The sequence below is a fragment of the Fundulus heteroclitus genome, chromosome 20, assembly GCF_011125445.2.
Source record: "Fundulus heteroclitus isolate FHET01 chromosome 20, MU-UCD_Fhet_4.1, whole genome shotgun sequence".
Taxonomy (NCBI): Eukaryota; Metazoa; Chordata; class Actinopteri; order Cyprinodontiformes; family Fundulidae; genus Fundulus; species Fundulus heteroclitus.
The window spans coordinates 15,099,709-15,124,324 of NC_046380.1; the positions used below are offsets into that span (position 1 = coordinate 15,099,709).

Here is a 24,616-nt window from a genome sequence, read left to right on the forward strand (position 1 = left end):
AAGAAATAAATAAAAGCTGCAAAAATTTGGTTTTTAAATTGTACATAGACAGTCAATAAAATATTAGTACTAAAGCTATTTAGTTAAGTAAAGCTAAACTGAGAAAAAGGAGGCAACTTTGTCTACAGGTGCTTTCACCTGTGAAGCTCGAGAATGATTAAGCTAGCATGTTTTATTTTTTTATTTTTTTGCTATTTAAAAATGTAATTCTGATTACAATTAAAAAAAAAGTAGTTGTTTGCATTGTGAGCCACCTCATGCAGAAAACTATAAGTGGGTAGAGAGCTTAAGTGCTGGTTTATACAGTCTGGCTGACACAAGGCCAAGTTTGTTGTCTTATTTCAGTCCAAATCTGATTGGAAAAAAAAAAAAAAGCTAACACACATTATCCTGTTTCAGGCAAACGTCCCCACGAGTGCAAGATCTGCAACAAGGCCTTCAAGCACAAGCACCACCTGATCGAGCACAGCCGGCTTCACTCCGGAGAGAAACCCTACCAATGTGACAAGTGCGGCAAACGCTTCTCCCACTCAGGCTCCTACTCCCAGCACATGAACCACCGCTACGCGTACTGCAGCAAAGACCAGGATCTGGACCAGGATCAGGAGGAGATGCCTCTCACGCCGGGAGCAGGCAGCAGCCTGGTGGGCAGCCTGGGTGAAGACAAATCGCTGTCTGTGGACGACCCGCACACGGCCCACTCCTTCCTCAGCGACTCCAGCCTGGACGGCGCTCCGGACGCTCTGAAGGAGGGGGAGGAAGAGGAGGAGAGAGTCAGGAAGATACACGAAGGTCTGCTGGAGGAAGCAGACGAGCTGGGAAGCAGCCCCACTGAAGGGTCACTGACGGGGGGCAGCGAACTGGAAAATAAGCTTAGTAACTGTGAAAGAGGAAATCATATCAACAGCACAGAGAACCAAATGTGGGACAGAGCAAGTGAGGACCAGAACGGAGGCTTGGACAAATGTGAAATGGACATGGATTTAATGGAATTACCTAGGATAATAACTTAAAATGACTTTAACAAGCTTTAACACATTTGAATATATATAAATATATATATATTCTTACATATACAACAATTCAGCAGAGTGGTTTTCTTGTTTTATATGACTAAATGCACAAAAACACCAAAGATTACGCGGCCTTGAAACGGATGAAGCTATGCCAATTATTTGTGTCAATGCAAAGTGACAATATTTTATCAAGTTCAATAGACTTCACTTACAGTGTTATTTCTAATTTTTTTTGGGTTTCTTTTGTTTTTGTTTTTGTCTTGGACTGTAAAAACCAAATTGGGTTGACTTAACTGAGGTTATGACACATATTCAGATGTGACATTGCATAAATGCTTGCTGCTGTTGCCTATTGCACGTCAAATAAGAGCTGTTTTTTTCATTTTAGAAACAAAAGTGTTTTGTTTTTTTTGGTCTTTAACAGTTAAAAAAACCTAAAGCATTTTGAGTAGCTGGGATCACATCCTTGCAAATCTTGAAGATAAAACAGTTTTTTTTTTTGCTCTTATTAAGTGCACAAAACCTTCAGTTTTCAGTTATCTGCCATTTTTTAAATGCTACTTTTTTTGCCTCATGTTGTGTTTGCGTCAATCGAAGCTTGTCACTGATTATATAAAATGGGGCTGATTGTCATATTTGCTGTGGAATCCAAAATATAATTCGGCAGGTCCTCCGTGGCCACAATCAGCCATCTGTTAAATGTTACAAACAAGCATCACAAAAAAAGAGGAACAACTGGAAGGTAGCTGTTTATTCATGCTTCAAACAAAAAAGCAGTGGCCTGCACCTTTTTCAGCCTTCGCCTTACTGGGAGGATAGTCATTTCTGCATCTTTGCATAAGATGTTAACGGGGGCAAAAGATAAAGATAGGGTCCGGGGGTTTTTCCCCTTCAGGCCTGCAGATACCTTTTGGAACCACTCACCGTTTGCTTGATCATCACAAAAATGAGCCTCTCGAATTCATCAAGTGCCAAAAAAATCAGCAATTTCTTGTCATTTACATGCGCCACGGCCTACTTTTACAGTCACAGAGCATTAACATGTCAAAACACTTTTCACAAGGTGTGGCAAGAGGGTCAAGATTCAGGACGCCTAGATCAGTTTTTAACTTCCTCTTTCTGACTGCGGTGTAGTCAACGTGAAAAGTGCCTCAGATGTACTCAGACAACTGTGAGTAATCCGAAAAGGCCTCCGTACGATGAGACACTGCAGACGGTGGTGCATGAGGTGTGACTAAGCTTGCAGCGCTCATGCATACTGCGTGCCAAAGATACTTCTTGTTCATATAAGTGTGTGTGTGTGAGAGTGTGTGTGTGTGTGTTTGTATCACCAAAGATATGCATATGCGACACGCCAACTGCTATGCTATTCTTGCATAGTTCCTTACCTGTTATCTTCTAGCAAAAGAGCAGACAAATAATTAGTTTCACATTCACTCAGCTTCTGCACACCTTTCTACGCTTGTTTTTGCCTTAAAAATGGTGTTTTGTCACAGCCAAGAACCTTTTGTATTAACTTTTTATGTGTATTATTTTCATTTTTGTAATAGAAATGTACAGAATTTGTCTTGAAAATCTTGTGTTTCATTTATTTTTCTAATTAAAAATTAAATGTTTTGCACATCTTGTCCAGATTTGTGGTTTCAGTTGCAGATTTTATAAAGGTGGGGGGAGGGATAAAAGGCATATGTCATACTTTTTACTACTTTTCCTCTTCAAATTTTATCAATGATTTTAGTGCCTCTCTGAAATTGAGTGGCATGTAAAAAAAAATAAAATAAAAAAAGCAGCAGCAGACAATGCAACTGAAAGTAAGCAAAGATGGATGACATTAGCTCAGCAGAGCCAAACTCTGCATCAGGGGATAACACAATGGCCACCCGAGGAGAGTGTAGTAATAGCAAAGTCTGTGGCTCAAATATGAGTTCATGAAGTGAAGATTGATTTGGTGATTCATCCTGTGACGTGAGGGAGTGGGAGTAGCACGGAGACCCAAGGATTTTAAAGTATTCGTAGTTGAGCTCGGTTTGACTGTAAAGTGACTGTTTGTGACAAAAACTGTAATTCAAGACGGTAGATTTCTGGCAGCACGCATGGCAGACGTTGTAATTTCTGCTCAATTTCTGATCGGCATCGTTACGCTGGCGTGCACAGGCGTGCATCTGCATTTCCCTTGCAACAACTGTGACACCAGAATGCTTAATGGTTTTACAAGTCTCACTTTTCTCCAAATGATCAGGCCATGAGTCACTCAGGAGGATTTAATTGCATTACAGTAATGAAGCTGTAAAATAAACGTCATTTCACGCCCCTGGTGTCATGCTACTCGAAATGTATAGTCTGTCTGTAGTTAATTACTCTTAAATCATTTTTTGGACCATAATCAATCCCTTCCAGCTAATGCCACTGATGTGATAGATGAAAGGGAAGTCAGAATACTGATATAAGATCAGATTACAGCTGCAGCAAAACGCTCTCCCTTATTAATTTGGTGTTCGCTGAAGCTAAGTATCGCGGCTAAACACGCAGGAGTATGGTGTGGAGAGGCTGACATTCATTGATTATCGATTTAAGGTGATTTGGGGACATCAGCAGGCAGATTGTGAACTGATGGACATGTAAAAAGTAAAAAAAAAAAATATGTAAATGAGAGCATTTCCTTATCTTATTAACTTCATGTTCACAAACAACAGATGTGGTTGCTCTTCACATGTTTACCTCCCCGGATCTAACCCACATTTTCCGGACAGAAGAACTCTGTTAACAACGGTGATAACAACATTTTTTTTCCTTTCTTGCCAGTTTGCTTCCCCACCTCCATTTACCATATCCATCATATAAAAGGTATTTTTCAAATCAAGAAAACAGCTGCGATATAAAGCACAACCATAAAACATTAGAGTCTTGAACCAGATGACACGTCCCAATCCGTATGTGGCGGCTATTTTCTCAAAGGAGTCTTAGCGTTCAAAAAGGTTTTAGCATATGAATTATCTGTTTTGGAAGAAAAAAAGAAACGCTAAGTATGACTTCTTTATATATAATGTTTTTGACACATTTAAGTTTTTATGCCTCTGAAATATTTTTGCCCCTCAAGAGCCAAAGTTAAGTGTGGATTATTTGATACAAAATATATTTAGTGTTAAACTTATTTTACCAAAAATCTCAGAAGAGTCTTTAAAAAAAAAGCCCTCAGAACGCTAAAAACATTGATTCCTTTTGCAGTTTTACAGACATTTGTGAGAGACAGCGCTGAAGCTGGGCCGTGGCCTCGGCCCAGTCAGTTTCCCATCACAACAAACAGTAAACCATCAGAGATCATAAGGGAGTTCTTGCTTACATTGTGTTTTTTTTTGTGGCTTTGTGTATTTGCATGATGAATCAGCAGCCTGCCTACTTTTTTTCTTGTAAAGCTGCGTGTGCTACCTCTTGATATTTGATTCACTGTGTTTTGGGTTTATGAGGAAAAAACAAATAACAAACTATAGTGTCATCTTGCTATAAGTGGTGACGTCAATGAGTGTAAATTAAACATACGATGTTTAATTTACGCGTCACCAGAGTTTAATCAACCAGGAAAAGAGATCAAGGTAAAATTTTGTTATTCGCCACATTTTTCTGTCAGGTGGAAAGATCACTCTTGAATGAGCAACATGCAGTCTGAATGGGTACATGTTTAAGTTTCATTTCTCAGTAACAGCTTTGGATTACAGGTGAAGATCAGTGGAGGCTAGAAAAGCCTTCCTGACATTTTGCCTGTGCTTAATTTACCGGCATGGGTCTTAAAACCACCCCACAAAAATAGATTAAAGCAAGATTTAAATCCAAACCCAGCAGAATGGAGTAAAAAAGCAAAATTGACTCTATATTCAAACTTTGATCGATGTCAGCTATGGTCAAATCCTGTTATATAGATGATTATAAAAGCTACCACAGGCCTGTAAGCAGCATTCATTCAAGTTTAGTGAAAATTAAATTTGTTTTGAGAGCTAAAAAACAAAAAAAAAAACGTGTCGCACATGTAAACATTTCACAGCCCTCTGATGTGCTTCTTTCCACAACTTTTCTAAACATTCCACAAACCAAAAAAAAAAAAAACATTTTGTTTTAGTGCTGCAGAATTTTTTTTTTTTTTTACCGCCGACAGATTTCAAAGTGTTCAAACAAGTGTCCAAAATGTGTTGCAAGTACATTTCTCCAGACATGTGCAGGACTGCTACTGCTTTACTCGCTTTTATTGATCCAGAAGACAGATTCAGACTTTCAAAGGCATGCATTTCAAGGGGGGGGGGGGGGGGCATCATACAAATCTAAATTTCATTTAATCAAAGAAACACCAAACAGTGCTGATTAGAAAAGAGCGGTGTTTACTGTAATTTAAGTGGGTGATCAGTGATGTCACTCTAAAGTGAAATGAAAAACATGACAGACTTCATTTTGCAGCCTGTTAATACCACAGAGAGTTTACTGACACAAAGGGGCCCCGCCATCTGAAAGTCTGGAGCAAGAACAAAACATACGGCAGAGACTGTTGGTGAAATAATGGATTCATCCGTGCATTCAGGCAGCCACATTTCTCCTGGATAATAAACTGAATGCAAACCTCTAATATAATGTGAGGAGGCTCTAGTGCAGCACTGTCAAAAAAAAAAAAAAAAAAAAAAAATCCTGAAAATGAAAAGGGAAACATGGGATTGAAGGGTGCGCACACAAACCGTGCCCATATCATGTGGATTAAATAAACAGGAGCGGTTTGTCTGTTTAAAATGAAAATATCTGAGCCAATCAAGCTGAAGGACATCCTTGGGAGTCACGGGGAATGAGGCTAAGGCGACTCCCCATCAGTCAAACAGAGTTTTACCCGCCTTCAATCAGCTCGCGCGCCTTCAAATGACACAAACACACAAATGAAGAAACACATTTAATAAAAACTTAACCCCCTCCCCTCCCCTGCAGTGCCTCCTTTCAGCTCTTTCTTGTCTCCTGCCAAACCCACAGTCAATATAAAATTACCCAAGCCACAGAGCGAGAGGGTTCGAGGGGGGAAAATCCACATTTTTAAAACATATGCATTTCTAGTTCCCCTTTTGTTCTGTTATTAAAAGCAGCATTCGCACCAATCACAGGGGACGACTCTGCCTGCCGAGTCTCCGAGGCCCCACATACCTCCACACGCCTCCGCTATCTCCGCACGCAACCAACAACCTCACGGGGACATCCTCAGCGAATCGCACAGAACGGATCACGTTCGCTCACGTGCTTTTATTGGAAGAGAGATGTTGATGATCAGGACAGAGAAACATAAAAAAAAAAAACTCATCTCATTATTGGTTTGTATTCAGCTAGAACAGAAAGTTCAGGTTACACGCTCTATATAAAGTGTTTCTAAGGGATGATGACAGAAGTGTAGCTATTTACATTTAACTTAATACAGTGAGTTTGTACTAATAAAATAGATTTATATTTGTACAAGAAAAGCTCTGATGGTCCACACTAAAATACTAAAAAAGGAACATGGGGCGGCCCATTCATCCAGTCACTGAAAACTACACTTTAATCTTTAGAAACACTTTTAAAAACAACCCCAAAATTCTCCATCTGGCGAAATACACAGTCGAATCTTAGTCCGCACGTGCTTTTGTTCAGTTTGTGTCCGTCCGTTCTGCAAGACATGCTGGTGCTTTTCACAGTGAGACGGTTCTGAGTTCTGTTACGCAGCAACATTGAGACACGTCCGTTCTTATGCTGCTCGATGATTTTCTGGCTGGACGGGGATTTATCAGCCTTGTGGCTTTTTTCCTTCGCCCCCAAATCAAGCCTGAAACATCAACTACAAGTGACTGGGAGGCGTCTGTTCCACCAATGCGCTGCTCCGGGGCTGGGCTCCACATCTGCGCTCAAAGGCACAAGCATTGCAGCTAAAATTGGCTTGCTTTACTATTATTATTTTAACATGGCTTTTTATGGAGGCCAGATGTCATGATTAGCAGCTTTCTGTCCAGGTTCTTTTTTACCCCGCAATTATCTTTTGATGTGAAATCCATTTTACACCATATGCGTCTACGGGCCGTTGCTGCAATGCTTTCTGCTTCAGTCTGATTTAGGGGGCAGGGTACCGAGCTGCTGCCACCTCCTGGTCTGAAAAGATCAAGAGAGGCCTCTCGTTCCGAAGATGTGGTCGAACTCGCTGAGGATCAGCTCCACCGCCTGGTTCTGGTATACCATGTTGATGGCCATGTTGCCATTATCACATTCCGGGCGCATCAGGGTCGGTCCGAACACGATGCCGATGTTCTGGGTTGTCATTCTGTTGGTGTTGGAACGCTCCAGCACTCTGCAGAAAACATGAAAGGGGTGGGAAAAAATGTAGCATAAATACCTCCTTTAATGATAAACCTGAAAACAAGTTGGGTAAAAATCGTTCTGGAGTGAGGATGTAGAGCTGATCCATCATTGGACGTGTCGATCTAAGACAGGTCACAACTATTCCTCAAAATAAAATGTTAAGTTTAAAATTTCTATAAATTGTTTTTTTTTTTTTGCTAAACATTTAAACTTTAAGGTATTTTTGGCTGCTTCTCCACTTGTTTCCATTCAAATATGTGAACATTTTCAGACGGACGAGTTTTCTTGGTTGGAGCCAACTCAGACCGATTAATCAATTAGACAAGAAAAGACAGCTAAACTCCAGGGGAACCAGTGTTAGGTCCAAGCAAAGCACTAAAAAAAAAAGACTTTAAATGGGATGTTTAATCCCTTTGTGACTAGCATCTTAAACAGACACAAGTTGTTCTAATTCTTTTTAATTGATACTTTATTAAACATGAAAGGTCTTTCTAAAGAGCATACAGTCAATCATCAACCAAAGGGTGATGCACTTATCTGATCCTGAGTCAGGTCAGTTCTTACAGACATGATTTTCAGTTTATCTGCAGCACACAGCATTTGAGGTCTGACGCTAATTTTTTTAATGCCTTCATAGCAAGGCTTCACTCTCATTTGTAACACATGCAGCTAACTTCTGAATTGAATTTCACTCAGGTCTAAAAATTTTCTTTTGTAATAGTTGACTTTTGTAACCTGCTAACTTCCTATTATTATTTGTTCTTACCACTTACTCACATATCACTTCATCATTTATTCCATACTTATTTTTCATTTTCTATGTACTTCACTATTAATTTAAGATTTCTGGATTACATTTGATCTACTCACTTCTGATCCGCTTACTATTTATTTAACTATGACTATTTTACTTATTGACCAGTAACTTACTTCTTACCTATGACTTAATTGGTCTCTTAATACTATATAGTACATACCTATTGCTTATTCTTATTTACCAAACACCTAACTTACTGTTTACTACTTGTTTGTTACTTGTAACTAGTCACTATTTTCATATTATATATTACCTACCTACTTTTTAACTAATTTATTACTTAAAATAAAATGCTATTTATTGAAACACAGTTACCATATCCATAGGTACTGTTACTGTACTAAATTACTCACTAATTACTTACCAATTATGTATGACTTACAACTTGTTTACCTCCTACTGCTTTCTTTTCTTTACTTTACTTACTCTTTACTTATTTACAACTTGCATGATTACTTACTGTACCTAATTATTAATACATATCTATTACTATTACATGCTCCCTCATTACTTATTTATTTAATACTTCTGTCCCTTTTTACCTCCTAATCTCTTATTTCCTCCAAAATATTCTGCCACAGTCAGACACAAGGAGAGGTCTAAAAATAATTTAAAAAGCAGCAAACGCTCAAAGAAAAACTCTTTAAAGGCCTTGAGAAAGGCTATTTTTTTTATTTTGCTGCACTTTATGAGAACATTCCTTGGAGGTGAAACCTAAATAAATTGATTGGTGGTTTAAAACTTTTGCACAATAATACATGTGCCTATTTTAGGTCCTGCTCTAACCTAGAGAATATCGTATCTATATGAAGTATTTGACGGTACGCCTAAGATTGCGTGAAGATGTTTGGAAAAAGAAAAACCCATTTCCAGGATGCACCGCCTACCAGCAGACTATCGGCCGTTGAAAACTTGAACTGGCTGGAGATGGGCTGGTGCCTTGCATGTGTTAGCTGTCTCTGCTCCAACACACTAGATTTAAAGAGCTAATTTGTCTCCTAAACATGTCAACCGGTGCTACAGAGACCTTTCAATGACCCAGTAGTTAAATTAGCTGTGCTGAATCAGGGACACATCTAAAGTATGCAGAACACCAACCCTTGACTGGAATTGAAAACCGTACACCCACTGATGAAAAAAAAAACATTTGTGTCACTAGCACCACAAAAGAGCCCTTTTCACTCAATATGTAATAAGTATAAGACACGGATCATCATCGAGGTTTTTTTTTTTCATTTAAAAAATAACTACTGGAGCTGGGTCCTAAGTTACTATAATGACAAAATGTCTATGAAGGGATATAATCCAAATTTTCTTTAAAAGTCCCACAACATCAATAAGTATTTAGCTGTTCAACAACTTAAAGCAGAGGACGCCTTGTAGAAACTAATGAGGCACTTAATTTAAAACTGCATTGAGATATTTTCTTTTTCGAGTTTCATGAAAGCCGTTCACAGAGAGATTTAACGATGCAACACAACAGGGACTACAAACACTACAGAAAATCAACAAATGGTTCGATAAATAACAATATTAACTTTAGAAACATCCAAGTCAGCCTAGCTACCGTAGCAAGACCAGAAGGGACAGCACAGACACTCTGGTAAAATAAATAGTTTTGTTGCTTAGAAATTCTACCAACCAGTTTAATAAAAACGGGTCCAACATGTTCTCTGCAACTACTTAGTTTAGTCACATCCTGCCTGTCTGTAAGAGTGACACGGACCAAATTTTATGAGAAACGAATCCCGAGACTCCGTTCATTCCAAAACGTTTGACAGAATCCGACTTGCAACCGGACGTTTCTTGTTTTGCTGATCCCTGACGTTCCCAGGAGGGCTACCATGTGTGGCTTTGAGTCAAACGTCTGAGCTGCTCTTGAATGAAGTGAAATAGAATTGGGATCTAATTTCTGTCGCCTGACAAAGATGAGCTCGAAGAGCAGATTAAGTAAGCGTCCGCTCTGTAGAGTAACAAGTTTACGCCCAAATTCCTGCAACTCTAACAATATTCCAAGCAGCTTCAGATCCATTTCTTTTTCAGTTGTGCTCATCAAACATTACCGAGTTAAAACTGCAGACATGTACAAATGAATGGGCTTTGCACGTCAGATGTGTTCTAAAAACACCTTTGTTGGTGCATTCGACTGTGTGGTACTAGCAAAGGGGACTCAGGAATGGGTTAAAGCCACAGCATGAGGCATTCTTCTAAAAATGCCATTCCCACCAAGCCACAGAAGAAGCCAGCAATTGCTCAAAACTTCCACATTAAAAAGAGGCGAGGGGAAAAAAAAGGAAAAAAAAAAGCATCGGGAAGAGGAAAAAAAAGAAAGAAGCCGTGAGCGAGGAAGAGGGTGAAGAGAGAGAAAAGAGAGCGAGGTTCTAGTGGTGGCGGCGGTGGTGTTGGTATGCCTTCCAGCAGACGAACCACAAGGCTCCCATGGGACCTTCGAGGCAAAAATGAGAAGAAGGAGGGAGGAGAATGAGGGAGGAAAAGAAGAAAAGGATGAGGCGAGGGAAGGATGGATAAGAAGAGTGAGAAGTATAGAAAGGAAGCGAGGAAAAAGGGAGATAGAGTCGGAGGAAGTTGGAGGGGGGTGGGGTGGGGGGTGATGAAGCAGGGAGATAATAAATGAAAACCAGAGAGAGGAATGAGGGAAAGACACAGGGCTGACAAATTCATGGGGTCCACCACACCCTGGCACAAACATGAGCCTCAGAACACGAACGCTCACCCCTGGAGTGGAAGAAGAAAAAAAAAAACATGGGCGGTTAAAAACACACATTTTATGTACTGTAAAAGGAACTGGCTCGCAGAACATCGTACACCATTCATCTCCCGCCAGCCTTTTCATCTTCTCAGTAACCCCAACTTAACAACAGCGCGATCCTGGTACACTTCAGGCGCTGCGGCCAAAAGAATGGCTGACAGGGAATTTTAAGGGGACACGTGAGAAAACTACTCCCTCTTGTGGTCAGATTCGAGAAGAAACGCCACCAAGAAGTCATTTCAATCAGCTGTCAGCTTGCTTGGAGAGATTCCTTTTAGATTTTATGACAACCCAACGCCACTTTAATGATAAACCGAACGCCACTGAAATGCACATGGAGAAATTCCCCTAGATGAACGAAGTGAACGTTAAACCCATCCTCTCACCGTCTGAGATGCCGGCACATGAACTTCAGGGTGTCGTGGTTCGGAGGGGGCATGTTAAGCACCAGACACTTCAGCCGATCCACCTTGTCCATGTGGTCCGTCATCTCTGCAACGCAGGCCAAGAGAAGCGTCAGCTCAACGAAAATGGCATCATTTGTGCATAAAATTTATGCACTTTAACAGCATCTAAAACCTGATTTACATATTCACCAAACATAATACCACACGCTTTTTAATCTAATTCAGCAGAGTGCTGTTATCAAATATTACCATATCGGTGTATATAGCAGACAAGAAAAGTACTGACTGTAATAGGAACAGATAAAAATCTTGAATTTTGAATATTCATGTTATCTTCCTGTAATTTTTTTTTTTTTTGGTAGGGTGTGAAATTATAAAACGGAAGATTATCTGTTACAACAAAACAAAGTCAAAAACAGACAGATAGAGAGTCATATCAGGTTATAGATTTAAATAAAAGAGCATATTTTGTCTTGTTTGCGGAAAACTTTCATGAGCTGTGATATATATATATATATATATATATATATATATATATATATATATATATATATATATATATATATATATATATATATATATATATATATATATATATATAAACATGCAAAATAATCCATAAAAAATATGAATTATTTTACTGCAGTGCTGTGATACATCCCATTTTTCAAACAACCAAGTTTTCAGTCAGTTCACCATACTTCCAATTCTACAGAGAGTAAGAACCACATTAGAAAATGGAAAAATATTAATACTATATTGTGTTTCTTGTCCACAAATCCTGCAGAAAACCTGACCCACGGATTTTTTCAGTACAATAGAAAGCCTTCAAATCATGCAAAGTGCTGCAGCGAGAGCTCTTATGAGAGTTAAAGGAGAGATTAGATTTTTCTCCACTGGCTCCCAGTTCACTTTAGAATGGAGTTTTAAAATATTACTCTTTCATTGAAGCACTCAATAATAAAGTTTTATCTTATATTAGAGATCTGGATGTTGTCGATGTTCCCAGCAGAGCTATAGCCTCTCACACTGCATGTTTACCTGTGGTTCCTACAGTTTCTGAAGTAACAACGGGAGGCAGATTATTCTTTAGTTATCAGGCTCCTCTACAGTGGAACCAGCTCCCAGTTTTAGTCCATATACCCTGTCTACTTTTAGAACTAGCTGAAACATTTATATGTGGTTTAGGTTATTCTAAGCTATCTCTGCTACTATGCAGCCATAGTCTGCTGGATGACATACTGGCCATTCTTCCTCTCTCTGCTCTCCACCAATGCATTATCTGCACTCCTTTATCTTTCTTTCTTGTATAAAGTACTCCTGCCCACATGTTTTGCCGATGCATTTTGCCTTTGGTTGCTGAGCTTGGTTTTGGTTCCGCCAGAGGTTTTCTCACACTAAAAGGGAGCCGTTCCTCTTCACTGTCGATTGGTGGGAGATTAGAGATAGATAAAATTCACATCTGATGGTTATCTGGTGTTTTAGGCGGTGTTTTATCTCTCAGGCCAATGCATAAACAGACATTTATACATTTATTATTGATTTATTCGTGATATCAATCATGATATTATTTGTGATCTATTTTCGTGTTTTCCTAAGAAGAGCAAATGTCCACTGCAGTTGCAACAAAGTGACGACCAGGAAGCAAGCTCTCTATCAGTTTTAAAACCCTCAGGTTGTCTATTTATAAAAAAAATAAATAAATAAAATAAAAAAAAGGTGTTAAGTTGCCGTAGACCTCCCAGGTATTCAGAGAAAGGTTTTCTGCCATAAGTTAAAACAAACCTGACATCAAAGCCTCGTTTTCTTATCAAAGCCCTTATCTTTAGAAAAGTCTTCTGAACACTATTGAGAGATTTGATGTTTCTAAAAACAAATTCAATCATTTCATCCATTTCTGGAACTTCCACCTTAATTAATCTGGTGTTTAACTTTATTACTTTTGACTGAATTATAAGTATTTTTTGGTTTAGTTTTTTTTATTTTCTTTTGATTTTAATGACTTTTATATTGCCTATTTTATTTATTTTTTGCTATTTTAGATATTATTTAATGTTTAGCTCAGTGGTTAAACTATATTTACAGTTTTTGTTCAGTCTTAAATTTTATCTGACGTTTTATTCTAGCTTTTATTAATTATGTTCTTATTTCTGTGTTACACATTAGTTGGTGGGATTTTATACTGTTTGCATGTTATTCCTTAATTTTTAACTTCTGTAGAGCTATTTGTGACACATTTTGATATATCTTTATATTTTGATATAACTGGAACCAACTGAACAGAATTGAACTGAATTGTATCTAAATTTGGCCAAATTGAGCTGAACTTTACTGTATCGAACTGAATTGGATTAACTAAGATTTTTATCGCTGTTAAATTATTAACCTAAACTGAATTTTGGCTTATGGCTTATTTTTTTGAAATATACATTGTTTGCAGAGAAGGAGTCATTTGGGAGGTTTTGAAGAAATGTAAGAGGGACAAATGAACCAATTTATTGAATCTAAATCCTTCTTTGTTGTCTGTAGAAAAATTAAACAGTGTAAAAGTTTTAAAATGATTAAAAACCTAATATTTGCACAAGTTAATGATATAAACCATATAAAGTTTATGCATTTAGCTTTTTTTTAAATGCATCAAAATGTGCCAAATGATAAAAAATACTTTAAATGTATACATTAAATGCTAACAACTTCTCAGATTTGTTAAAGCAAACTGGTGAAAAATATTTAAGGGGAGAACAGATCAACTATTTTATATAAGTAAGTAATTATCGCATCTACTATCTTGTAAAATTTGTCTGACTTTTAATAATTCACTATTCCCATTTAAGTTTGGGTTTATTTGGGGTTAAGCACAAATGTTTTTAATGGCGAGGGACACCCAACAGCTAAGTGTGTGTATGTTTATAACCTACTGGCTTCCATGCGACTTCATGCTGATCTCAAATGAGTTAAAGATCCTCCTAGGGACGCAGCTTTTTGTGACATCCTTCATTAAATCAGATTAATTCACAAGACGTGTCAAAGTGTCCCCTGGCAACATGGATGCACGGGTGCAGAAAAAAATCAAAAGTACGGATGCAAATGAAAGTGTGAGACAACAACAACAACGACAAGACAGGAGAGAAAGGGGACAGCGAAAGAAAATTTGGTCATTTACCTTTACAAAATAATAATTTAAGATGACCGGGCTTAAAATACGGATAGATAGACGGATGTATTTAGCGTAGTGATTCTAGGTTGACCTCCAACAAAACCTCATACTGATCCAAATATCATCTTATCCCCATTTTTTCTTTCGATAATCCAAACCTAATAATATCACTGATACTAATACAGGCAGTACAGGTTGTACTTATGTTATTAACATGAAAGCCCTCTCTGTGCTCCATGTGCACTGTATACTCAGAAGAGGTGCAAAGTAGGAGTCCATGGGCCGCAGCGTGAATTTAACACATTCTTTAACCTCCCATTTGATGGTGACAAAGTGAGAATGCACCAGATTGAACTCTGTCCTGGTTTTGACTCATTAGGAGCAAAAATACATTGTGCATTCATTATGAAACAAGCAAAGAATAAACACAAAGAGATTAAATCTAAATATATTCTGTGCAGGTGGTCTGGTGGTCTATGTGTTTCAGAAACTGATTTAAAAAAAAAAAATCACCCAACACAGATAAAAAAAAAACTAAGAGCAAAAGCTTACGTCGCGTCGTACAGAAGAAAAAAAAACTAAACGTTTAAAACCGTTTCGGATCAATGGTAAAGCAAATTATTTAGACAAGTTTAAGTTGTTTTCTTTTCACTCACATCTGCTGTATAACTACTTATGAAACCAATAGACTTACAGTACACTAAAAAAAGCACTTAACGCCCCCAGAACTGTACAGATATTGTCAACGTACGACAAACTTCAATGCATTTTATTTGTTGTTTATGTGATTGATCAATACTAAGAAGCACATAATTGTAAAGTGAAAGAGACTCATGATTTCCAATTTTTTTACAGAGAAAACAAAATGTGGCAGGTATTTGTATTCCCGCTTTACTGTGATACCCTTGAATAAAATCCAGTGCAGAAGTAAATACTCTTTAGTAAATACTGTTAGCTTGCATGTGTATGTATAAACACGGCCGCCCTGTTAAAGCTTTGCTAGAGCACACTAGGGAACAAAGGGCAAAAGATGGATCAAAGGGGACAGCAAACCATCAGGGATAAAAACTAAAAAAACAAAACAACTGGACTTTCCGTAGTTGAAGACGTTTCGCTTCCTCTCCGGGAAGCTTTCTCAATTCAAAAAGTCTGGAGTAACGTGGAGTACCGAGCTTTATACTACTGCCAAACAAATGCCTTTTAATGGCTTAGATAACATGCAAATTCAACCGAAACAGGTCCACCCCTTAGTAATGGGCGGTCGTTAAATCCATTAAACCAGCAGATTTAATCTGCTGGTTTAATGGCTTTAACGACCGTCTGGAGAGGAAGCAAAAGGTCTTCAACTACGAAAAACAAGTCCAGTTGTTTTGTTTTTTTACTTTTTTTGGAATGACCATGACCTGGATGACTGAGAATATTCACCAGCACATCAGGGATAAAGCTGTGGAGAAGGTTTGAACGTCTCACAGAGCAATGTATTGGCCTACATGAGATGAAAAACTGAATAATAATAATAATAATAAAAAAACTGAATTAAACTTCCTTGAGGTGAAACAGTGGCGGCAGCATCATGCTGTGGGGATAGGGAGGCTGATTGAATCAAAGCATGTTTACGTGTTCACCCAGAAAAACCTGAAGATATTAGTATAGCTGAAGATGGTTCTGCAAAGCACTGACTCAGTAGGGCTGAATACAAATGCAAACCACAATTATTAGACTTTCATTCTTTAGAAAAAAAAAGTCATGTATCGCTTCCTTTCCACAGCACAATTATGCTCTACTCTGCATTGGTCTGTCATGGGAAAAACCCATAAAATACACGACAAAATGTGAAAACCTCAGGGGGTTTAAATACTGTCGCAAGACACTGCATTAACTCTTTGATGGGCCGATTAAGGTTTATTTTTTTTCTTCCATTTTACGTCACTCCTCCTCAGTCTTCAGCGAAAGACTAAATAAACTGCTGTTTATAAAACAGCCCATGAGAAAGGGCGCTGAAGGCGGACACTCACTGACTGTCTCCACGATGTCGGTGAAGAAGCCGTAGGGAACGAGCGGCTCGGGAAGCTCGCGGAAGAAAAGTTTCAAAGCCCCCGTGACGACATGGATGTCCTCCCACTCGCTCTCGTCCAAATTCAGCTTCTCCTCTGAGACCGGGAGGAGGATTAGGAGGGAGGGGGGGCAGGAGGAGGACAAGAACAATTCAGACAAATGGGAGTCAGAGGAAGCGAAAGAAAGAGGGATGGGAGAAAAAAAAAGAAACAGAGAGTTCAGTTGGACCATTTGGCGTGAGCAGCTAGTGAATTCACTTCAGGGCTGAGGCGTAACATGAAGGCTGGTAGCTGCAGGACGGAGATAGGGTTAGAAAAGTAAGACAAAACACCTACGCTTGCTCTCTCTCTCACACACACACACACACACACACTTCAGACGATGAAGCACACTTCTTTTTAACAAGTCTGACTAATGCTTCTCAAATTGGACCAAAGAAGCCACATGTTTTGGGGAACAGGAGCTTCTACTTTTCTAAAAAAAAAAAAAAAAAAAAAAGGAGAAGCATCAGTCAGAAGTACAGCTTTCAGGTAAAAGCAAGTAAAAAGAACAGACAGTTCTCCGCTGTGGCCACTTGGTGGCGCCCGTGGACTGCGCAATAGCTGTCTGTACAACCTGCTGCATGTTATTACATCAGAAATCTTGAAGCACAGAGACCTAAAGGGACACACACATCAAGCAAACAGTATTATAACAACGACAAAAGAAAGAGAGGGGAGAAAAAAAAAATGCTATTCTGCTCCTGTCTGCACGGCAGCTCAGCTCTGCTATAGTCAGCTCTCTGGGTGGGCATTGTGGGGACTTTTTCTCCCCCCCGCTGAGGCGTTCACGATACACAGCGCACAATACACGAAACAGAAAGCAAGCCGAGTTAGAAGTGGAAGCTGGCCGATTTTATTCTCCCTCCGCCGGAGTCTACCTTGTACCAGGTCCGCTGGGAACATGAAACGGCCGTCTGTGGTCAGCGCTCGTTCTGCAAAAACCAACAGTTACTCAGACGGATTTCTGCTGCGTCCGCTTTATCAACACGGAGGATGTGTAGTATACGTCAGGCGGTCACAGATTTCATTCAGGTTTACAGCCACTTTTAAACCTAGGACATATCTACATGTGTGGTTGAAAAAAAAAGAAAGAAAGCACATCCCCTGTAAATCACATAGTTTTACTAACTTTGTACATATCTAACGTTTTCCATGTTAAGTTAATCCGTTTGATAAGCAATCTTTTTTTTTGGCTTTTCCCTTTCAGGGCGAGTCATCTGTCTACCATTAACCCTATCTCCTGCATCTGCTCTCATAGCAACTACCTTCTTTTCCTCTTTCACTCCATCCATAAATCTCCTCTCTCATCCTCTGCTAGGCCTCCCGCCTGGCAGTTCCAGCCTCTGCATCCTTCTACCGATGTCCTCACTATCCCTCCTCTGTACGTGTCCAAGCCATCTCAGTCTGACCTCTCTGATCTCCATTACATCTGACATAACCCTCTGATGTACTCATCCGCCATCCAGTCCATCCGAGTCACTCCCAAAGAGGACCTCAGCATCTTCATATCTGCTACCTCCAGCTCTTCCTCCTGTTTCTTCATGAGTGCCACTGTATCTATGCCATAAAACACCGCTGGTCTCACCACAATCTTGTACAACCTTTCAGTATCGCTGACGGTCTTTTATCCCACCTGAAACTTCTCTACCTGTTCCAAATTGCTTGGACACATCTCCTCACCTCTTCTCCACACTCACAGTTGCTCTGGACAATTGCTCCCAAGTACCTAAAATCTTCTACCTTCTTTATCTCTGCTCCTTGTAACCTCACAGCTCCACTTGGTTCCCTCCCATTCAAACACGTGTATTCTGTCTTGCTTTTGGCTAACCTTCAGTCCCTTAGCCTCGTGAGACCATCCTGATCTCGCGAGTTTTCAAGGTTTCACTCGCAGATCAGTCTGGCTACTTTCCGTTAAAGAAAATTTGGAGCCGTTCACCAAACGAACGTCCAATCAGCATTGGCTTTGAGGCGGGTTGAGGTGTGACGCAACGAGAAGCGCGACAGTTCAGTCTAAAGAACATGGCGGCTTCAGCCGATGAAACTAGCGTTAGCGTGGCTATCGAGCAAGTTTTATCGAAATTACAGAGTATTTCTTTGCTGAAATAAGAGCAAAACACTGCTCTGGAGGCTTTTCTCAGAGGAAAAGATGTTTTTGTTCTTCTCCCGACTGGTTTCGGCAAGAGCTTGTGGTTGTGTTTTCGTCGTCGCTGTTAGTACGTCATATGCTTCGTTGATCTGATTGGTTTATTTGGCCCGCCTATCACCAACATAGGCCGATCAGCTAACCAGTATTTTCGCCCCTTCCCAAAATTACTTCAACGGAAGGTTTCCAGATGGCTATGCGGAGCAAATCCATCTGGCGGAGTCAGGTTATCAGTCCCTTCCTTTCCAGGGAAATACCTCCATATCTCTAGATTGTCCTCCACCTGCTCCCTGATTTCACACAGATCACAAGGTCATCTGCAAACGTCACAGTCAATGGAGATTCCTGGCTAACGTTGTCTGTCAACCTGTCCATCCACACAGCTAACAAGAGCCGATCCTCCATCCATTCGCACTTTCAGCTTGAACTCCTGTCCCACCTACAGCACACCTCACCACTGTCTTACAGCTCTGTTTGATAAGTAATCACGGTGAATTCTGGGATGTGAGCCTTTTCACACTTTAGGTTATATTCAAATGGTAAAGACCATGTCATCTACATATAAATACTGACCACATAGCCCGGGGCATACATTCTTTTAACAATGATTGTATGGTTTTAGATAATATATTTCCGATTAGCTAAAAAAAAAAAGAGAAATTTAAAAAAAACCCAGAGCAATCAAGCTAGTTTTCACTGTCCATTACAAAATAATCAAGACTCCACACAGTACACTTTCCCCCTCCTCCCCTTTATCCTCACCGTGGTCCACCAGAAAGCGAAGTTTCTGAATCACAGCCAGGTTTCCTGAGACTCTGTAGATGCCGTCAGTATCCAGTCCTGCAACACATCGGCCACAGCGGGTTAGACACGCCAATCTCTTGAGTGTACAGAGTTTATGTCTGACAAGCCTAACAGATGCAGAAGTCACCAGAAGGGATGTGTATCAATAAGTTATTGTGCAAATGAAGTCTGCTGTTTGGCACAAGTCCGTAAAGTTGAGTGACGAAGTGGATCTAAGAGAGCTTTTAGTATTTTAGCAGTCTAAAATAAAAACGTTACATGATTGCATGACATCCTCTGAATACTTTGAGCTTCTTCTTAACATTTTAGCACTTATCTGAAAAAGGCCCAGCAGAGTTATAGCACAATAAGTTTTTTTGTAAAGACTAATTTATCTAAAACACTAAAATCACCATTATGCCGTGTGGGTGAACTTCACAAAGGTGATGGACTCATTAGCAAAGACAGATCTGTAATATTTAATCTACCTGTAAGCCTCAAGAAATCAGCCATTAATTTAATGGCACAGATGCTCTTCCAAGTGGATAATTACCTTAACCAGGCAGTCAGATTAGTTATAAAGAGGCCTAAAGAAAACAAAGTCAATGTAACCGAATGACCATCACAACGCCCTGATCTCAGTCCCACAAAACATTTACCCAAAGGGTGCGTGAGCTCGGCTGCCAACAAATCTGACTCAGTTACACCAGTTCAGGATGTTTGGAACAAAAGAACAAATCAGAGACATTTAGGGAAGGAAGGGATTTAACCCACGTCATGCAGTTTATATGTTTTTCTTCATATGATCAACACAGATGAATCATTTGCTAACTGTGGGAGGTGTGAAGTATAATACATTCAAAACGAAACCAGTAGCTTTTCCCACACATCTGTGACAGCAGATTAAAAAGAGAAGTCTGAACCCAAGGCGGGTAATATTTTTTATTGTGTTCACCTTTTGCAGACTGTGTAATTATTATTTATACCTTTAAGGAACCGTGGAGTATATTTTTGTTATTTCCCGTTGGTATTTCACGAGAATAGAAAATGATTTATCTCACTTTGTTGAATAGCTTACATCATAGCCTTAAATGTCTTGAACTCGCACTGCTACTCCCTTGACATATTTAATTAATCAAAACCAGGTTTTAAAATCCCAATAGTTTTTTTTTTTCTGCGTATATGAAATATTCATTGCTGCATTGTTTCAAAACAAGTCAATTTTCTCTCATTTATTTCTCTCCCAGGCTGGCAGCTGTCATGAGATCCTCCGGATCGCAGCATTGTTGTTTTTCTTCTCTCCATTGGGCCATCACAACTATTTTTAGCAGATACGCTTTAGAGGATTTATGGCACAAATCTGTAAAAAGCAGTGGGCTCAGAGTTGCTGTCAGCTGATGCACAGAACAGATTTCACGACGTTTTGCCCCAAGTGTCCACGGTTGGCTGTGATCGCGTGTTTGCGGTGACTGTACCTCGCTTCTCCACGGCCTCCGTGCAAAGTCTGACGAAGCGAGGGACGGTGCACTTCTCTCGCTCGCAGAGCATCTCCAGGCGGCAGCCAAACACCTGATCTGAGGGACGAAGACAGATGGACAAAAGCAAGTTGTCTTTTATGTTTGTTTAGAAGTTTTTTATTATTTTTTTCATCATGTCAGCGCTACGAGCCGCAGTTAATCTTCAGAAAACGATCTTCAGTGCAGGAGAAACCCCCTCGCTTTTGACTCAGTTCCCAGCAGACGTGTTTGCTCTCACTAGATGATGCAATTCAACTCGTGCACTGTACTCCGTAAACTACACAGAAACTTAAATGTGTGGCACTGTTATCCAGCTACAGTGGAAGAGTATTTTTTATTTTTTATTTTATTTTAAAAAGAGCACGCAGCAAGTAACAGCATATAAACTCACAAGCATATTCTATATTACTCCCTTCCCTTGTAGAAGGTCATTTTTCAATAATCTCACTGTTAATGCAAAATGTAACTACATCACTTTTCACATTTTATTTTTCATTTTTTATTAACGTGTCCTGTGTAGCATTAAGAATTGTTGTCTTAATGCCAAAAAGAGCTCAACAGATTTTACTTTTACAAGTGGAGCATTACTGCTTCTGCCATAGTGCTCCACTTGATTTATATATGCAAATAGCTTTATTAGATTTTATTCTGGGACTATTTCATTTTCAATGGACACAAAAACGACCAACAGCCAGCTACGCTGCAGTGTATCCGGCCATGGGCACAAAAATACAGAGGCCCAGGGGCAACCCACCACCTGGTGGGGCCCCAACAGAACCATGGGACCTTGGCCTGGTGAAGCAGCTGCCAGGAGTGAGTTAGCACACATCCGAGCACCCAGTCACCGACTTAGAGGACCACCAAAGCAGCAGCGGGTCCAGGTGCCAGCCAGGAGCTGAGGTGTCCCAGGATAGGGGGCAGTCCAAAACCTAATCTGACAAAAGGGGTGTGTCATCTAACCCAACAGTCCCCACAACCCAACCTACCCGGTCCATACTCTGGCTCTAACCCCCAACCCAATCCCAGCCCAGACGACCCACGGGCACCATCAATCGCTTTTCACATTTTAGACAGGGTACATATAGTTGTTTCATACACTGCAAAAACGGATCTAAAAAAAGTAAAAATGTTCTTAAAATTTGTGTTTTTGTCCTAGATTTGAGCAGGTAAATAATGTTATCTGCCAATGGAATGAGTATTTTGACCCCTAAAATAAGATAATTAGACATACTGCACTTAAAATAAGATGATGGAGATGAGTTCTTCCTATTTTAAGTGCAAAAATCTTATTCCATTGGCAGATCATCTTATTTACCTGCTCAAATCAAGGACAGATATGCTAATTTTAAGAAAATTTTACTTATTATTAGTTCTGTTTTTGCAGTGTAGCTAAAGAATAAAAAAAAAAAATACAACAGCAAGATAAATCATACAAGTTTTAAAATTTCGACTTTCGTAGAATGAATATCTGTTCAGTAAAAGATCAAATTTTCATCATTTGTAGAACCCAAAAATCTAAATCATTAAAAATAAAAAGCATAATTCACAGTTCCCCAATTCTGACAAAAAGAGAGCCCGCTAGCCCTCTACCATCACTTACCTGGCTTCACACACGGTCGTTCTCGTCTGTGGTGAATTACAGTCACACTGGGCTGGCCAATGAGTGCTTTTAAATCTCTGGATGCCAGTTTGTTAGATCTTCAAGCAACGGCTCTCAGACGTTTCTCCCAACACTTTTCTCCACACTTAATATATTTTCAACAGAACTCGCTTTAAATTTGGGTCAGCAAGCTTTCACTACATTCATCTCAGATGCCCAATAGATTCATAACATTGTTGAATCAATTTTTTTAATATCCATATATTTGATTTTGAGGTGTAAAAGATAAAATAAGGCTCCGATGACATTTCTTCATGAAATACCTTAATTTAACTTTATAACATCATGTGCAAGAAGCGGCTTTTGGGTCATTTGAATCCTGAACTGGAACTCCATCCATGGATTCTGCTTTCTTGTTTTTTTATTTAAATTGGTTTTATTTAAACCAATTGCTTTCTATCTTTGTGCATGATCAGTTGTCAGGCCGTGACAGTTGCTTTTATGCTTCACTTTATAATGGTGATCTAAGAGACTGACAATCTACACTAAAATAGATGTTAGTAACCACAAAGTGACCAGAATCCAGTTTGTGGTTTAATGTCTCTGTCTAACTCCCTGTCTGTACACATTTGATTTTTAACCACAAAAAGAATGTCCTCAGTTCATTATATTAATCCTGTTAAATATTTGTGTGTTTCACATACATGTATATAATATGGTAAAAGGTAACAGTGCAAGTAACAGTGATTGTTTAACATATCCTCCTTTTATGTCTGAAATATGCGAGACATACAAATAGTCACTCTTCTGTATTTTGTATGAAAGCTTTAGGGGGTTCTCAATTTGTGCTTTGGCATACAAATTTGCGGACTACAAAATTGCGGAAAATGAACAAATAGATAAAAATGGTGGATTTCCAAAACTGCTAAGCCGGAAGTTCAAGGCCTTGTTTAGCTGTACTGTAGCAAGTACTTTGACGTAATTGTTAAAAAAAAAATGGAATAAAGAACAGAGAAAACTGAACAGGTTGAAAAATATGACCCAAACAGATTAAAAATAGATCTACACAGGTCCTGGAGAGACTAAATTCTAGAAGTGCAATTTCTGCACTTCTATAGACTCCAAGTACACAATAAAATCTATTTATGGGCTAAAAAGTGGATTTATGCATTATGTGCCCCCTTTAACACAAAATAATCCTTCTCCTTTCGGTTGGGAATAAATGATAAAAAAAAGCCTACCATATAAAAGAAAAGAAAAAGAGAAAGATATCAAAGTGATATTTGAGTTTTTTTCCAAAGCATCTAATACATTATTGTTACATTTTTAAAAACATCAAGCTTTAAATGGACAATGATACGGATGGTTATGCAAATTATTCAAATATAGTTTGAAATCTGCAAGTAGATTTGCTGCTAACAATTTAAATATTACTGCATTTTCTGTTGCAATCTCTTCTAGAGGAATCGGCCCATCTGAGGTTGTTTTGTAATGTAGGACGATGGCTTTATTGGCCAAGTTTCCACCCGTAGTTCTAACAGGACAGGATGCATGCGTATCTGTATTAATCAAGCAGCAACAATGATTCTTTTCTTTAGAAATGCAAAAAAAAATTCTTACTTATTTCACCCAGCATCTGAAAACAAAGCCTAGATGAGGTGCTGAAGTATTTTCATCTGAGAGCACTTGGATCGCGGTTTATTCAACGGTTCATAAAGAATATTTTAAAGAACACGACTGCCCACTCTGGCTTAAAGAAGGATGAATAAATTATGTTTTGTTACTAGTATATAAAAAAAAAGTTACTTACTAAACAGATCAGGAGGATTGCATCACACATTCACCAGGGGATGTGGCATCACTGCAGGATAACTGCTGACACTTCCTGCCTACCATTATAACTTTAATCTGCTTCACTAAAATAGCACAATTACGTTATATAATAAAATAAAATCTGGCGATTCT

General features: G+C 39.1%; 2 protein-coding genes across 8 annotated transcripts in view; one reads left to right on the top strand and one right to left on the bottom strand.

The window, feature by feature from the left end:
• LOC105930877 (zinc finger E-box-binding homeobox 2) overlaps positions 1–2,786 on the top strand; it is a 45,774-nt gene extending 42,988 nt beyond the window's left edge. Inside the window, exon 8 of the mRNA XM_036124671.1 lies at positions 400–2,786. Within this exon, the coding sequence (XP_035980564.1) occupies positions 400–1,013 (614 nt within the window). The 3' untranslated portion in view covers positions 1,014–2,786. The remainder of the gene's footprint in view (positions 1–399) is intronic.
• A 2,447-nt stretch (positions 2,787–5,233) lies between these two features.
• The window catches only part of arhgap9 (Rho GTPase activating protein 9), a 74,539-nt gene continuing 55,156 nt past the window's right edge, over positions 5,234–24,616 (bottom strand). For 5 of the 7 annotated variants that reach the window (XM_036151837.1, XM_036151833.1, XM_036151835.1 and 2 more), the window contains exons 16-21: positions 21,010–21,108; positions 19,514–19,591; positions 17,487–17,540; positions 16,528–16,662; positions 11,335–11,440; positions 5,234–7,350 (exon numbers count right to left, since the gene is read on the bottom strand). In XM_036151837.1, the coding sequence (XP_036007730.1) occupies positions 7,164–7,350; positions 11,335–11,440; positions 16,528–16,662; positions 17,487–17,540; positions 19,514–19,591; positions 21,010–21,108 (659 nt within the window). In that variant the 3' untranslated portion in view covers positions 5,234–7,163. Of the gene's footprint in view, positions 7,351–11,334; positions 11,441–16,527; positions 16,663–17,046; positions 17,541–19,513; positions 19,592–21,009; positions 21,109–24,616 lie in introns of those variants that run through there. The other 2 variants (XM_036151838.1, XM_036151839.1) reach the window with 2 other exon arrangements.